This window comes from Rhizopus delemar, genomic scaffold (assembly GCF_000149305.1).
Source record: "Rhizopus delemar RA 99-880 supercont3.7 genomic scaffold, whole genome shotgun sequence".
Lineage (NCBI taxonomy): Eukaryota > Fungi > Mucoromycota > Mucoromycetes > Mucorales > Rhizopodaceae > Rhizopus > Rhizopus delemar.
In genome coordinates this window covers 1,011,304-1,024,924 of record NW_027137833.1, presented here as the reverse complement: position 1 = coordinate 1,024,924, position 13,621 = coordinate 1,011,304, and the positions used below count along the sequence as shown (strand labels likewise).

The 13,621-nt window shown below is 33.9% G+C and overlaps 6 protein-coding genes across 6 annotated transcripts; 2 read left to right on the top strand and 4 right to left on the bottom strand.

Moving 5' to 3' along the window:
* Positions 1-709: 709 nt before the first annotated feature.
* Positions 710-1,899, bottom strand: RO3G_09587 (uncharacterized protein; the record flags this gene model as incomplete). Its single annotated transcript, XM_067664172.1, has 2 exons — positions 710-1,286; positions 1,337-1,899. 2 exons carry the CDS (start codon positions 1,897-1,899, stop codon positions 710-712), a joined length of 1,140 nt encoding a protein of 379 aa, XP_067520273.1.
* A 5,518-nt stretch (positions 1,900-7,417) lies between these two features.
* Positions 7,418-7,833, top strand: RO3G_09586 (uncharacterized protein; the record flags this gene model as incomplete). The annotated part of the gene is made up of 2 exons (XM_067664171.1): positions 7,418-7,535; positions 7,589-7,833. 2 exons carry the CDS (start codon positions 7,418-7,420, stop codon positions 7,831-7,833), a joined length of 363 nt encoding a protein of 120 aa, XP_067520272.1.
* A 437-nt stretch (positions 7,834-8,270) lies between these two features.
* On the bottom strand, positions 8,271-8,435 carry RO3G_09585 (uncharacterized protein; the record flags this gene model as incomplete). Its single annotated transcript, XM_067664170.1, has 1 exon — positions 8,271-8,435. The coding sequence occupies one exon, from the start codon at positions 8,433-8,435 to the stop codon at positions 8,271-8,273; it is 165 nt and encodes a 54-aa protein (XP_067520271.1).
* A 474-nt stretch (positions 8,436-8,909) lies between these two features.
* RO3G_09584 (uncharacterized protein) lies at positions 8,910-10,094 on the bottom strand (the record flags this gene model as incomplete). Its single annotated transcript, XM_067664169.1, has 4 exons — positions 8,910-9,186; positions 9,359-9,599; positions 9,660-9,741; positions 9,792-10,094. The coding sequence occupies 4 exons, from the start codon at positions 10,092-10,094 to the stop codon at positions 8,910-8,912; spliced, it is 903 nt and encodes a 300-aa protein (XP_067520270.1).
* A 288-nt stretch (positions 10,095-10,382) lies between these two features.
* RO3G_09583 (tRNA modification GTPase TrmE) lies at positions 10,383-11,687 on the top strand (the record flags this gene model as incomplete). Its single annotated transcript, XM_067664168.1, has 6 exons — positions 10,383-10,627; positions 10,677-10,782; positions 10,837-10,957; positions 11,059-11,320; positions 11,369-11,561; positions 11,682-11,687. The coding sequence occupies 6 exons, from the start codon at positions 10,383-10,385 to the stop codon at positions 11,685-11,687; spliced, it is 933 nt and encodes a 310-aa protein (XP_067520269.1).
* A 286-nt stretch (positions 11,688-11,973) lies between these two features.
* Positions 11,974-13,417, bottom strand: RO3G_09582 (uncharacterized protein; the record flags this gene model as incomplete). Its single annotated transcript, XM_067664167.1, has 8 exons — positions 11,974-12,042; positions 12,096-12,198; positions 12,254-12,369; positions 12,427-12,564; positions 12,616-12,746; positions 12,802-12,992; positions 13,045-13,107; positions 13,161-13,417. The coding sequence occupies 8 exons, from the start codon at positions 13,415-13,417 to the stop codon at positions 11,974-11,976; spliced, it is 1,068 nt and encodes a 355-aa protein (XP_067520268.1).
* Between the last annotated feature and the right edge of the window lie 204 nt (positions 13,418-13,621).

Genomic DNA, 13,621 nt, shown 5'->3' with positions numbered 1-13,621 from the left:
ATCTCCCAAACGCTTTCCGCTGGTTTCTCATAATTTAATGCTGGCGCTTTTTTCCTTTTACGGTCAATCTCAGTTGCAAAGAACTACAGAAAGAAAATTAATAAAATTAACTTAATACATGGATGAGCACACTTACTGTTGCATAAGTATGATCTAAAAAGTCTTCAAGGTTGTACTTTGGTTTCAAGAATTGTTCACCAAATATTTTAGCAAGAGTTGATACATTGGCATAATAGTGTTCAGACAATGTTTTCACTTCCCAAAGAGATGAGTCAATTGCTTTACTTTCATAAGGATCTAACTCTTCCATGGTAAATGGATCTGTAGCAGCATTATCTACAGACTTATTACTGTGAATAAGACACATACAAGTAGGGTGGCGTTTCAAAAGATTATAAATGAATGGGATAATAATCACACAAGCTGCTGGTGGTGCGGTCAGTGATAAGCGTCCCATACGCTTGATAAATGCGGCTATCAATGCAGCAGGAAGATATCTATTTGCATTCTAAGTAAACTGTCTACAAGAAAAACTATCATACTTACGCTGATGATAAGAAAAGTTCCAATAAACGAAAGAATCTGGATCTATATTTAACATGCATCACGTTTCTATCCAACAGAGTATAGAGTTTTTTGTAAAAATCTGGATAGTCTCTATACACAGAATATTTGTTATTATCTTATGTTCTCTCTTTTATAATATCGCTTACAAGTTGTGCTCAGTAATTAAAGTAAACAATCCATTCAATGCCAATAAACTAACAGCACCTCCAATGTTGTATGAATCTGTCAAGAAATCCATCAATAATTTTGGCTCTGACATGTGTGGCAAGATTCGCTTGTGCAATATCAACAAAACCTTTCTATACATTTCCTCTGTAAGGGGTAATTTTAAAAGTTTAAGCCAACATTCGGAAAATCCTCGACGATGAACACCAAGCTGAAGTAAAGGATGTGTCTTTTTCTTTTGCTTGTTTGTCACGTCTTCTTCTGGCTCTTCCGTATCAGAAAGTAAACCTTCATCACCTAAAAGCTCCTCATCCTCCGTCTTGACCTTTTCGTTTTTACTTTCGTATTGACCTGGATTCACAGTCCAAAATTCATCAATTTCTGAAACTTCAGTTGGCATTGTATTGATGTTTTCCAGAATAGAAAGGACATTACTGGCCATCAAACTGAGATTCTCTGGCTTCTCCTCGTTTCCACTTAACTTGATCTTTTTCTTTTGTTGTTTTATTTCAGTAGTCCTTTCTTTTATTTCATAAGCGTGTTCCATTATTTCACTAAGATTAAAGTTAGATAACATGTCACCTATCCTGGACTATCAACTTACGCAGCATCTTTAAAAAAGTAGTGTCTCAAATCGTCATATATATTCAGATACTTGTCTACCAATTCTTTTCGAAGGTGATCGTTAAAGTTTGCATTACTAATGATTGCTTTAACAATGGGGCCATAAACATTATTGGCAAAATGATAAGAACCATTCAAATTCATAACGTTTTCAGATTCTGACTTTATATTGTTCATCAATATGTTAAGTGCAGGAAGTTGAAGTCCGGGTTCATCGCTCGAAAGCAAACTTCGAACATGAACAAGGAAATCAATATACTGTCCACGAAGCCAAATCTGAACTTTATCCTTGGCGGAAGGTTGATCTGTATTTTTCACTTTTTGAAGATCTCCTTTCATTAAAAAGGAAGTGAATGAGCGGTTGAGTGAGTGTATTGCCGCATGTACTATTTGAGGATTGTCACTCTTTGCATATTTGAAGACTTCAACAATGTTGTTCAAATTCGATTTGTCTGATAAACTTGCTTCTAAGGCTCTAATCTTTTGACGTACTTCCTTGAAGCTTTCACTGGAAGATCTTTTTCTCTTTGTTGCTTGAGGCATGATTCAGTGTTTTAAAAAAAAAAAATGATAAATATTTTTTTAACAGGACCAAGTTTCAAAAATAAGCAAGTAAAATTTCAAGCCACATGCAGTGCCTTTACTTTTTTTTTTGTAAATGAAAATTTTAATATTTATTAAAACTTGTTAAAGAGTATAATGATATAAACGTGATATAGATGTATTAAGCAGCATTTTGTTATAAAAATACAAAGATATTAGCATAAAGAATTGTAAAAAGATCGTTTCGATAGTTTTTTCTAGATTTAAATGATGACAAGCTTGTCCAAGACAGGAGTCTATTCAAAAAATTATTACCCAGCGAGCTTTCCATACAGATTGGATAACCGTAGGAAAATAAAGCATGTATTGTAAACTTGTCAGGGCAATCTAAGACAAAACACTTGGATAGACTAAGTGTAAATAAATCCTGGAATATTGAGTCGCTTTCCACAAGTTTTGTTTTTGAATGCAAATAGAGTATTGACTACTTTGTTTCTGGTAATTTACGCAGTTGATAACGTTCGTCTTCTACATTTGCTGGGATGATTCTGTGCAAATTGGATCGAGCGGATAAATTTTTATGGAAAAGTGTGTACCATACATTTCTGGAAATATGATGCATAGAACTATTGATAACGGCCTTCCAGTGATTGTTATCTATATCTATGATTTATGAATTTGTGTTGAAGCTGAAAATTATCTTTAATTGACGGTTGTTCATTGCTGTTATGTGATATCATCATAGTTTATTTGTTCAATGAATAGGTCAAAGCTGATACTTGATTCAGTTTGATGGTTTTCATTGTCAAAATCACCGTTGTTGGATTGAGATGACAATAAAGATGCAAAAAACGGCTTGGAGGTAAGATTCCATTAGAACAGTATTTTTATTTTTTGTAAGACATTTAGAGAACCACCGTGTTGCTTATTTTTGAATTGTATACCATTTGAAAAGAAATCTCGCTCAAAGCAATGATATACATTTTGTATTTAGAGAAACTTGCTAAATTTGGTTTTTTTTTTTCTTGTGGGTCTTGTTTGCATATATTTTTGAAAAGAATGATTAGACTGGTCTGCAAAGATATTGTCAGATCGCTTTTGGCAGGAGTATAGAGGACTAAACACGTAAATTAGCAAATGGAGATCTTTTATGCTACCACAAGATCTAGAATGTTTTAATACTATAGGAATGATATGTGAAGGAGCATCAAATGAAGACAGTAATGTAGATACCAGGGACTTGTACAGGAAGCCCCGTATTCTTTAATAACAGTTTAGCAATAATGCATTAATATATGGAAACTGGAGAATTTTTACTGAACTTTTACGATCAGTAATAGAAAGCCACCTTTGTTTTATAGTTGACCTAAAGCTGTTTTGGCAATCCTGGGAAACAGGTTACAAGTTATGCATTAATACACAATAAAAGATATATTTCTACAGACGCTTTTTAAAAGATTTTTAATACGCAGAAGATGCTACAACTTGAAGAATATGAGTATATTGGCAATGTGTACCCCACCATAAACAGAAATTTGATGCTGTAAACGAATGTTAACCGAGCCTTTGGGCTTGTTGACGACTCTTTATAGAATAGAGTTTGTTGATCGGTGTTGAACCAAATAGTTTAATAGAGAGTTAGGTGTACCATTGTATGTTCCTAAACGTTCCTGTAGCTCTAAGGTCTTCCTAGGATAAAACACTGTGCTTGATTACACAGTTGAGATTTGATATGAAAAGATTAAATCAAATAAAGGGGCAAGTATTTTATTACTTTACTTTGCTAAATCATAAGAGAGGTGCTTGCTGAGAATTTTAAAACTGGCTGTAAAATGCCAAAGATAAAAAGTAGATCCAAGAGTGCATAGAGCCGAAGAATAATGAGAGAGTGTTGACTCTCATGAAATATAAAGACGATCGTTTCTATTGCAAACACTTAGGTTGCAGTAAATACTCACAGAATACTTTTGTTGAGTCTACTTGAATAAGTTGACGTTTAAATAAGGCTTGTTTTTGCCGAACAGATCGAATCCAGGTATCAAAGAGAAAAATATTATTGAATGGACACTGCTACAAATAAAGCCTTCCAAAGGAGATTTGTATTTTAAACACATGATTTTCAAAGATACACAAGATTGTTAAGAGTAAAGTCTATGTTAACATAACTAATAATGCGCCCTTTGTTTCTTTTTTTTTTTTTTTTTTTTAAAAAAAAAAAAAAAAAAGGAAAAAAGAATAGTTAATAATGGTTGGATCTGCCTTGGTGAAGATGGATATCATACTGAGGTAGATGTAATTGATTATTAGATGAAGATTATTGTAAGCTTCAAAACCCTCCACTTCTTATGCAGGGTATCAGGTACAAAGACATATGAACTCCTTAAAAATTCCTCGATAGTTACACAACATGGATCTTATTAACATTGTCATTTGATAGAATTAGGCAATAAAGATATATTAACAATCTGACGCATCAAGTACTCTTGGATGTTTTTTACTCATTTACGTCACAAGTACAGAATTAGGAAAGGAAAAGAAGACGGATGAAAAGAATAAAGGTTTAAGAGAGTTGTGAGAAAAAGGATGACAAAAGCAACAGGCAAATTACAAAAGTATGCTACTTTTATATGAAAACTGCTCAATAGACATGCTATGCATTGAGTTTAAAAAAAGGAGGGAAACGGATTCATAATAGCATAAAAGGGAAAATAAAAAGGTCAATGTTTGTTATTTACATGACAAATCAAAAGAGGCTTATAATAATAATATCCATTTCACCTCTGAAACAAGCTTAATGAACTATTGATTACTCTTTCAATTCTTATTTACAAAGTCCTTATAATAACACTCAGTTGGCTTCGACAATACAAAAAAGACTTTTTTTTTAAAAAATAGTCTTGATGAATTCAATAGTGATTGCTTATTTATAATCTCATAATGTATCTGAACCATATTTTATAATAAAGACGTTCTAGAGAATTTTAATTGAGATTTCATGATGTACTGATGGTTAGGTACAGTTGAGCATGTTTAATAAAGATACAAATGATTCTATGAAGTTATACCTTTGATTTTACTCTCCTTTTTCTTTTATATATAAAAAGAGTACCTTTGCACGCACACGTGTAAGCATAGTGCACAAAAAGGCACTTTAATTAACAAGGCAGTTTCACATTATTTGTCCAGATATGCAACAGGAGTAACTATTCTCCAAATAGGAGACATATCTTTATAACCAAGATTTATTATCATCCTGATTGAATACTGAATCAATAACAGGGTAATTACTGCAGGGGTAGTAGAAAGGTAGAGAAAGAGAGAAAGAAAGAGAGTGGGTGATCATGATGATACTGACTCATAAAACAATTTTAAAAGTACTCCATATCCTATTTCGTGATTCAATAAACATCCGTCTCTTCTCATTTGTCAATTCATTTTTTCTCAAGTGTTGTCATCTGCAAATTAGCAGTGATGACGACTTTGTGAGTGTGTGGCTAATGATTAGAATTAAACATTGTGCATTAAAGACTGTCATATAAATTGAATTTAAGATAAATAAAACAAAAGGGAAAACAATGAATGATAAATTACGGATAGAAAACCCTTAAAATCGATGTTTGTACATCTTTTTTATAATCTGCATCTATTCTATGGTAACCATAACTCCAAGGGAAATCATTCAGGAGGAAGGGACGTTCTAACTCAACGGCATGAATTATAGTTGTTTGCCGAGGACACAGGAGCATTTGTCATACTACAACAAGGGCACAAGAGTACCTTAATTCCGCTTTGTAGGATTATATATATTCTTTTGCTTTTTGATTTGTATTCTCTTTATCCCATCATTTGATCAAATGTATGATGTTTGCCATTTTACATCCCATTTCATTCCCTCCCCCCCTCCTTTTTTTTAAAAAAAGAAAAGAAGCATGCATCATTTTGTACCTGAAAATACACAAAAAAAAAAGCATAGCATTCCCGAGAAAACGATGCAATCAAAATACCACGAGTGTCTTTATTGCTTATATATTGTTCCTAAATTATTATTTTGCTTATTGTTTTGAGTGAGAAAAAAAAAAAAAAAAAAAAAAAATAGGGCAAAGAGTTTCTTTGGGTAAAAGGAGATGAATATTTCGTGTTGTTACTTGATCAACAATAACACTTTATTTCTGAAGCGGTTGAAGGTGTAACTTTAAAATAATGTACTATTTCTTTTTAAGTTATTATTTCATAAAATGAATTTAAACTTGGATCAATGATTGTTTCCTTAATGGCTTTATCACTCTTATAGGCTCTACTTTTACGCACTGATAAAAGCCGCTTGTTTACAGCAAGAAAAAACTTGTTATAGTTTTGATTAAAGAAGAAAATCCATGTGGTATGATCCAAGATCAGGGAAACAAAAGGGAGCAAACTTGACCTAAAACTAAAATTAGAAAAAAAAAATATTAGATTGAAAGTGTTTTATGAGATATACGGTCACCAAGCATGCAATTAAAAGGAAGTCTAAGGCAATTTTAATAATGTAGAATAGGAACAAAGTGTTTATGATTATTTATCTTCGGACAGATTAGCGGGTCAGTGATAAATTATGATGTTTTACCCCGTAAGTACCCAAGTTTGTTTTCTAAAAACTCTCTCCCTTTTGTCAGTCTATTTTACGAGTCTGCCAATTTTAGAAATAATAATAGAAAGACCGGGATTGCAGTACTTGATTAAGTGTATATAGTTACTTGGGATGCACATAGACATACTTGACTGATGTTAACATACATCTAGGTTAATAACCAATCCCTATTTATCTAAACTCATTTTCATATAAAATAGCTGTAGAAAAAAAATAAGGGTTTTACTTTCAACATCATTCTTTCATCTCTCTTCCTTTTTTTTATTATTATTATTATTACTCTTTTTTATATTTCTGTCACTTTATATTTATTAAAAGCCGTTGTATTTACCGACTTGTAGCTACGCACATACATAATTTCCATATTTTTTATAACAAATCCACTTCCTCTTTCAGCTACAACTTTTTGATAAAGACAATATAATTTGTAATAGTCTCATTTTATTCTTTTATTTTTCTCTTTTCCTACATATCCTTTACATAAATGTCCAGAGGTAGTACCTTAAATAACTATAATTATTTAACATCAAATTCTGCTGCTATGCAACACACAGATTCAAAGTAAAGTATTTTTTTTATGTGAAAAACACAAACAAGTATCTAATTTGTTTCCAGTCGACTTATCCTTAGTGTCCGCCAACAGCCAGTACAGGCTCGCAGTAGTACAAATAATGAGAAAGGTAAATACAATAAAAGGGAAACTTAATTGGACCTAACAATCAATAAAAACAGACCGTCGTCCAGTAGACCCACCGCCTATTGTGCAAATAGAATTAGACAATACAAATACACAAGAATCACAGTAAAAGAAAAACATTTAGTATCATGTTCCTATTGAACGACTAATCGTTTAAACTTGACAGGCATTTCTTACAAAATCCATATTTGTTCATGTGTGTATCATTGGCTGATCCTGATACTCTTGAAGAAATTGTGAGCATATCACAAAACATATTATCTGGACAAACAACATCGTCCATGTACAAATTAAAGGATGTCAATAATCAAGGTACATATAAAAGCAGTAAATGAAGGATATGCAGCTTAATTTATATAAAACAGACGGTGGATTTTTTGTATTTGGAGACCTTTCTGTTAAATCAGAAGGGAAATTTAGACTTAAATTCTCAGTATTCAGCATAGATGAAATGGGAGTAACCAACTTGAAATCAACCTATTCAGATATCTTCCAAGTCTATTCCACCAAAAATTTTCCAGGCATGCTTGAATCCACCTTTCTTTCACGTTCATTCTCCGATCAGGGTGCCAGAATTCGCATTCGAAAGGAACACAGAGTACAAATGTAAGAAATAAGCTGTTGTCCTCCTTAAATCGCTCATTTTTCTTCTAATATAAAACAGGGTAAGCTCACGGAAAAGGAAATTATCTTCTGCAGATAAAACTTTGGAACAAAATTATCAAAACAAGCTGGATTATTCTATGAATTATCAAGATACGCACTCAGTTATGACAAGTCATCCTTATCCTAAACATGTCCCTTATCTACAGAGTCACAACACTCGAAATATCTATCAGACAAACGGGAATGAAAAACGGAGGCAGAGCGTCAAGGATATACCAAAAAGAGAAAGCCTAGGCTTCGCTAGTCCTTATCTACCATCTCAACAATTAAGATCAAGTATTCCCTTTTCACCCCCTCATCAATATTATGATCCATACCTTATCAGGGCGTTTTCAGCTAACTTAGAGCACTACAACAGTCATCGGCTGCCACAAAACACTTTTATGCTTTCACCTCCACCTCAATATTCTTTTGTGCAAAAGTCTGAGCAGTACAGACGTTCAAGTTTTGATGAAAGAACAGCCGGAATGCCATCAAGAAGAAATGCTTCAAGCGATAATGAACACTTCCTTTCCATAAATCATCGACGCATGTCCTTGCAGCCATCTCTCCTTTCTCCATTTGCAAGCCACCCTGTTGGCAAAGGGCCCATACATCTACCCCCTCTACGTTCGGTCATACGCACTACCACTTTGGATTCACCGCCTCCTAATCCAACACAAGAGGGTTTAGGGGAAGTGGATGCGGCGGTCGCAATGATGCAGCTGGCCTCACTGAAGAGATCAAAAGGAAGAAAAACAGCAGGTTTCTTTTAGAAACCTTTAGTTGATAGGTTAATTCTGGTCTGGTACCTCATATTTATTATCATTACTTCCCTTTCTCTTTTCTTTTTCATATTTACAAGAACAAATGTTTAATGTTCACATTTTTTGTAATTCATGTTTACTCTTTCTTATATATCTTTTTATGTACAATCTTCTATGCTTTTTTTTTTGTTTTTATTTTTTTAAAAAAATTATGCCTTATTTTCTATGCTTAAAGGCATGAAAAAAGAAAAAAAAGAAACAGGAACCTAATGTTTTAATGATCTTTTCTTTTTCTTCTTTCGAGTTTCTCCTTCTTTTGTTCCTCGATAGCTTCATAAAACTCTTTGGGTTTCAAATGATTTGTTAAAAATAGCATCTCCTTTCTGAGTTGGTTTATACCCGATGATGTCTTTGAACTGACAGCAATGACAGCCTGGACGGCATTGCGAAATTGTTTGATATCATTTTCAACCACTGTGATTCGTTTTGCCAAATCAGGAAGTACAAGAAGATCACATTTTGTCAAAACAATTTGAAATTTGACACGTTTGCTATGACATAAAAATTTATATACGCATTGCATATAAATAACACAAAGCTCTCTCTCACCTGTCTAGCATTTTCAAAAAATCTACATCTGCCACTTTTATTCCATGCCTTGCGTCTAGCACAACATAAACTCGCTTCAATGTCTTTCTACTTGATATATAGGTTTCCATCTACACAATATCGTTAGATTCGTTTCCTTCAGTCCTGCTTTGCTCTAATACCAATTCTCTCCATTTAGCTCTTTCCGCTTCATCTGCAAAAGCAAAGCCGTAACCTGGCATGTCAACCATATGGAATAATTTGCCAACGTTAAAAAAGTTAAGTTGCTGTGTAAGACCTGGCTTATCTGAGGTACGAACAATGGTTGTCTCTGCTAAGCTATTTAATAAACTTGACTTGCCAACATTCGATCTTCCTTATTTTAAAACAATTAAGAATTTTTTTTGAATTTGTTTTTGTCGTATTCTTTGCTTACCAACAAAGGCAATCTCTTCAAGGCTTTCAGGTGGAATTGAGGTGTGTACTTTGGCGCCAGCAAAAAACGAAAGCAAAGGAAACTACAAAAGATTTAGGTTATGATTCAAACAGGAAATTGCTTTTCTATTACATGATACTTTGGCTCAGGTACAGATCCTGCTTGATCCTTCCATTTTAGTTGTTTTTGTTCTTGCCTTTGTTTCTGCTTATGAAGGCCAGCATAACGCTTTGTTCTTAACAAGGTACCAAATCCTAGCTTTTCCAGCTTTTCATATAATTTCGGTGAAGGTTGAATCTGCTTAAATTTTTGACGGTTTGAAATTGGTACTGTTGTTTCGGCTACTGTCTTGTAATTAGCTTGATTCAAGTAATAGGTAATCCTTTGGGGCTTAAAGAAACTTGATTTCTCAAGAATCGTCGTTAATCGATGCATCTAAAAAAAGTTCAAAGAAAGAAAAAATTAAAAGGGACTTTCTTTTTTGTTTTCTCAACATGCATAGATTTTCCAAGTCAATTTTGCAAAGGTGTACAGCACCTTATAATGGACGTAGTATAAGTACTATTCAACGACCGGAAACAATATATGCCCTTTCTACTTCTCCAGGAAAAGCCGGTGTAGCTGTTATTCGTATATCAGGGAGAAGCGCCAAAAAAGTAATGTGTACAATGTGATCAGCTGCAGCAACAAACTTACACCTATTTATGTAAGACTATAGAGAAAATGACGCTGAGAAGCGAACGGATAGAGCCTAGAAAAGCCAACTTTAGACGTATAAGACACCCAATCAGTGGCGAAACACTGGATCGTGGGCTTGTTCTCTGGTTTCCTGGACCTCACAGCTTTACAGGAGAAGATTCTGTAGAATTACAGATTCATGGAGGAAATGCCGTAATAAGAGGTGTACTCGATGCACTGAAGGAAATAGACGATTTTAGAATGGCGGATCAAGGAGAATTTGCAAAGAGGTACAACAAAAGCTACGCACATTTTATCATTCTAAATCAAGCATGTCAGAGCCTTTGATAATGACAAGTTAGACCTTACAGAATTGGAAGGACTAGCAGATTTGCTGAATGCAGAGACAGAGATTCAAAGGAAGCTCGCTATGCAGCAGGCTGAGGTACATTTAGTAGAAAGAAAGAATAATTAGTCAGTTAACCTTCATACCAAACAGGGAGGCCTCAGGGTGCCTTATGAGAATTGGAGAAAGGAAATAATTGAATGCATGGCAACAACAGAAGCTGTTATAGATTTTGGTGAAGATGAGAACATTGAAGATGGAGTATTAGATGAAGGTATAGGAAGGAATACGGTATACATTGATCAATTCTAAGCCCTTTTTTTTCAGTTACTCAAAAGGTCAAAAGGCTATATGAATCAATATCAAAACATTTAGATGATAGTCGTGTGGGCGAGATTGTGCGTAGTGGTGTTCATGTAGCAATCATGGGCCCACCAAATGCGGGAAAAAGCACTCTTTTAAACAAACTGACTAAAAGAGAAGCGGCCATTGTATCAAACATTCCGGGTACGACAAGAGATATCGTGGAGGTTAAACTTGACTTGGGTGGATTTCCAGTTATATTGTGTGATACTGCAGGTTTAAGAGAATCAGAGGATACAATCGAAATGGAAGGCATTAAGAGAGCCAAGAATAGGTAGACAAATACTATTCTTTACACTAATAATAACGCACTTTATGTTAGAATTGATAATTCGGATATAAAGATTTGTATGCTACCCTTAGATAATGGAGCGTCTATTGACCCAATGATTGAACAAATGATCGATAATGATACATATGTGATACTAAACAAAGAGGATACTATATCTCACCAGGAGCTGTCGGATATATCTAAAAAAATTAAAAAAAAAGTGAATGCAAAGAAAGTATGGACAGTAAGCTGCGAGACAGGTTTAGGCATGGATCAGTTTTTAACAGAGCTCATTGATATACTTAAGTCGCGGTATATATAAGCTAAACTTTATATTGTTTTATGATTTTTAATTATTATAAAGGTATGATGAGGCTTTGGCAAGTCCTGTATTAATAACCCAAGCCAGACACCGAAATCATCTTGAAGAATGTGTTCGATCTTTAAAAGCATTTCTAGGTAAAATAATGTGTATATATTTATTTGATTACCATTTATTTATTATTGCTGTTATAAAGATATGCCTGCAGAAGAGATTGTTCTATCAGCAGAAGAATTAAGGTTAGCAGGAAATGCCTTGGGCAGAATTACAGGGCGCATAGATGTAGATAAAGTGCTCGATGTTTTATTTGGACAATTTTGTATAGGCAAATAAACTATTTTCTTAAATCTAATACATTAAAATCGTAATCCAATACTTTGACGTGACCATCATTCACAACATCCTTATAGTACAAAAGAGTTAATATATTTTTCTGTCTTTCTGTGAATGTCTTACAGTATAAATTGGTAAATCCGGGTGAGGATGAAACGCGGGCTGTTTTTTACAATTACTGATAATATCTAGTCCTGGCGGATCTGTTAATCGAAAGATGCCAAAACTATACGGAAATGAAATATTAGAGAGGTTAAATATACATAAGCAATAATATGTACTCTGGTGATTGTGATGGTGAGCAAACAATGGCTATTGCTTCTGGTAGCATAAGCTGATAAGAGCAATGTGTATGCAAATCAACAGAACTTAAGAAGCAAGATTGCGTTGGGTGCGTCTATTTGATATGTTATTATCATTATTATTATAATTTTTCATAATGTAAGTATCCTACATGGATCCAGCCAAATGTAAGTAAATCATGCTTGTCTTGAATATCAAATAGTTCTTCTTCGTTTTCGGTAGTACATGTATCGGGTGTGCCTTTTTGTTTGGGAATTATTAAAGTTGTAATGTTTAGTGTATTATTTTTCTACATAAATATTTATTAGATGATAACGCTATCTTATTTCTTTTTGCTTACTAATTTGCCGGCCAAGATACCGCAAGTTTCAATCTTATTGCGGGTATTGGGCTCTGCGATTGACAAAAACTTTCTTTGCAAAAACTCTGGAAGTATCATTTGTCGTAAGGGTTCCCCTCTTTCTGAGGATGCTACATAAATAATATTTAGAATGTACTTTTGTTAAAACTATACACAGTTAGTTACCATCTACAGTTGGGCCTGAGCTTATTTTAATTTTTGGTGGCAACTTGGGTACATCTGCACTAAGAGGTATCTTCGGTGGAATGACTGGATAGTTGGACTGCTGAGCTGATATTTTAGGAGGCAATTTTGGTGGTGACGGCGTTTGTGCAGATGTTGGAAGATGACTACGGTATGTTGCCTGGTAGTTGTATCTAAAGGGTAAAAAATTATTAAGGTGTATTTTAATAAGCGAATCGTCTTTACTTATCACTTTGATTAAGTAAGAGTAAATCAGGGTAATTCGTTTTTTGAGAGGGATTGTATAAACTATGTACACGTTCATAAGCAAGATACTTATTATTGTTGTTCTTTAACACTACCTTTGATCTATTGCTGCTTCACTGTATCCGACACCTGCAACCCCCTCTAAAGCTTCTTGTAAGTTCCATTCCTTCATATGATTATCTAAGCTATCAACTGACAGAGGCCTTAAAGCATGCTGCATAGTCTCTGTCTGTGGTGTTTTTGTTACTTTTACTTGTTGATGTTGTTGCTCCTTTTTATAATTTAGATATTTTTCATCCAGCTGAGGTTTCAGGTATTCCAATGCTTCAAGTGCTTCTAAACAGTTCTTCATGTTATGTTAATGGTGATTGCCAAGCTTTTTTTTTATTTATTTTTTTTTCGTTGCACATATTTACTTTATTTAAAGATTTGATATTTTTCTTATTTTCTACTTTTCTATAGGCTGGATGTTTAGGTAGCTCATTGAGACCTAGACTAAATGTACAAAGTTTTAGCAGTCTGGCAATGTCTGTAGGTGGTTGAGATGTGGTTACTT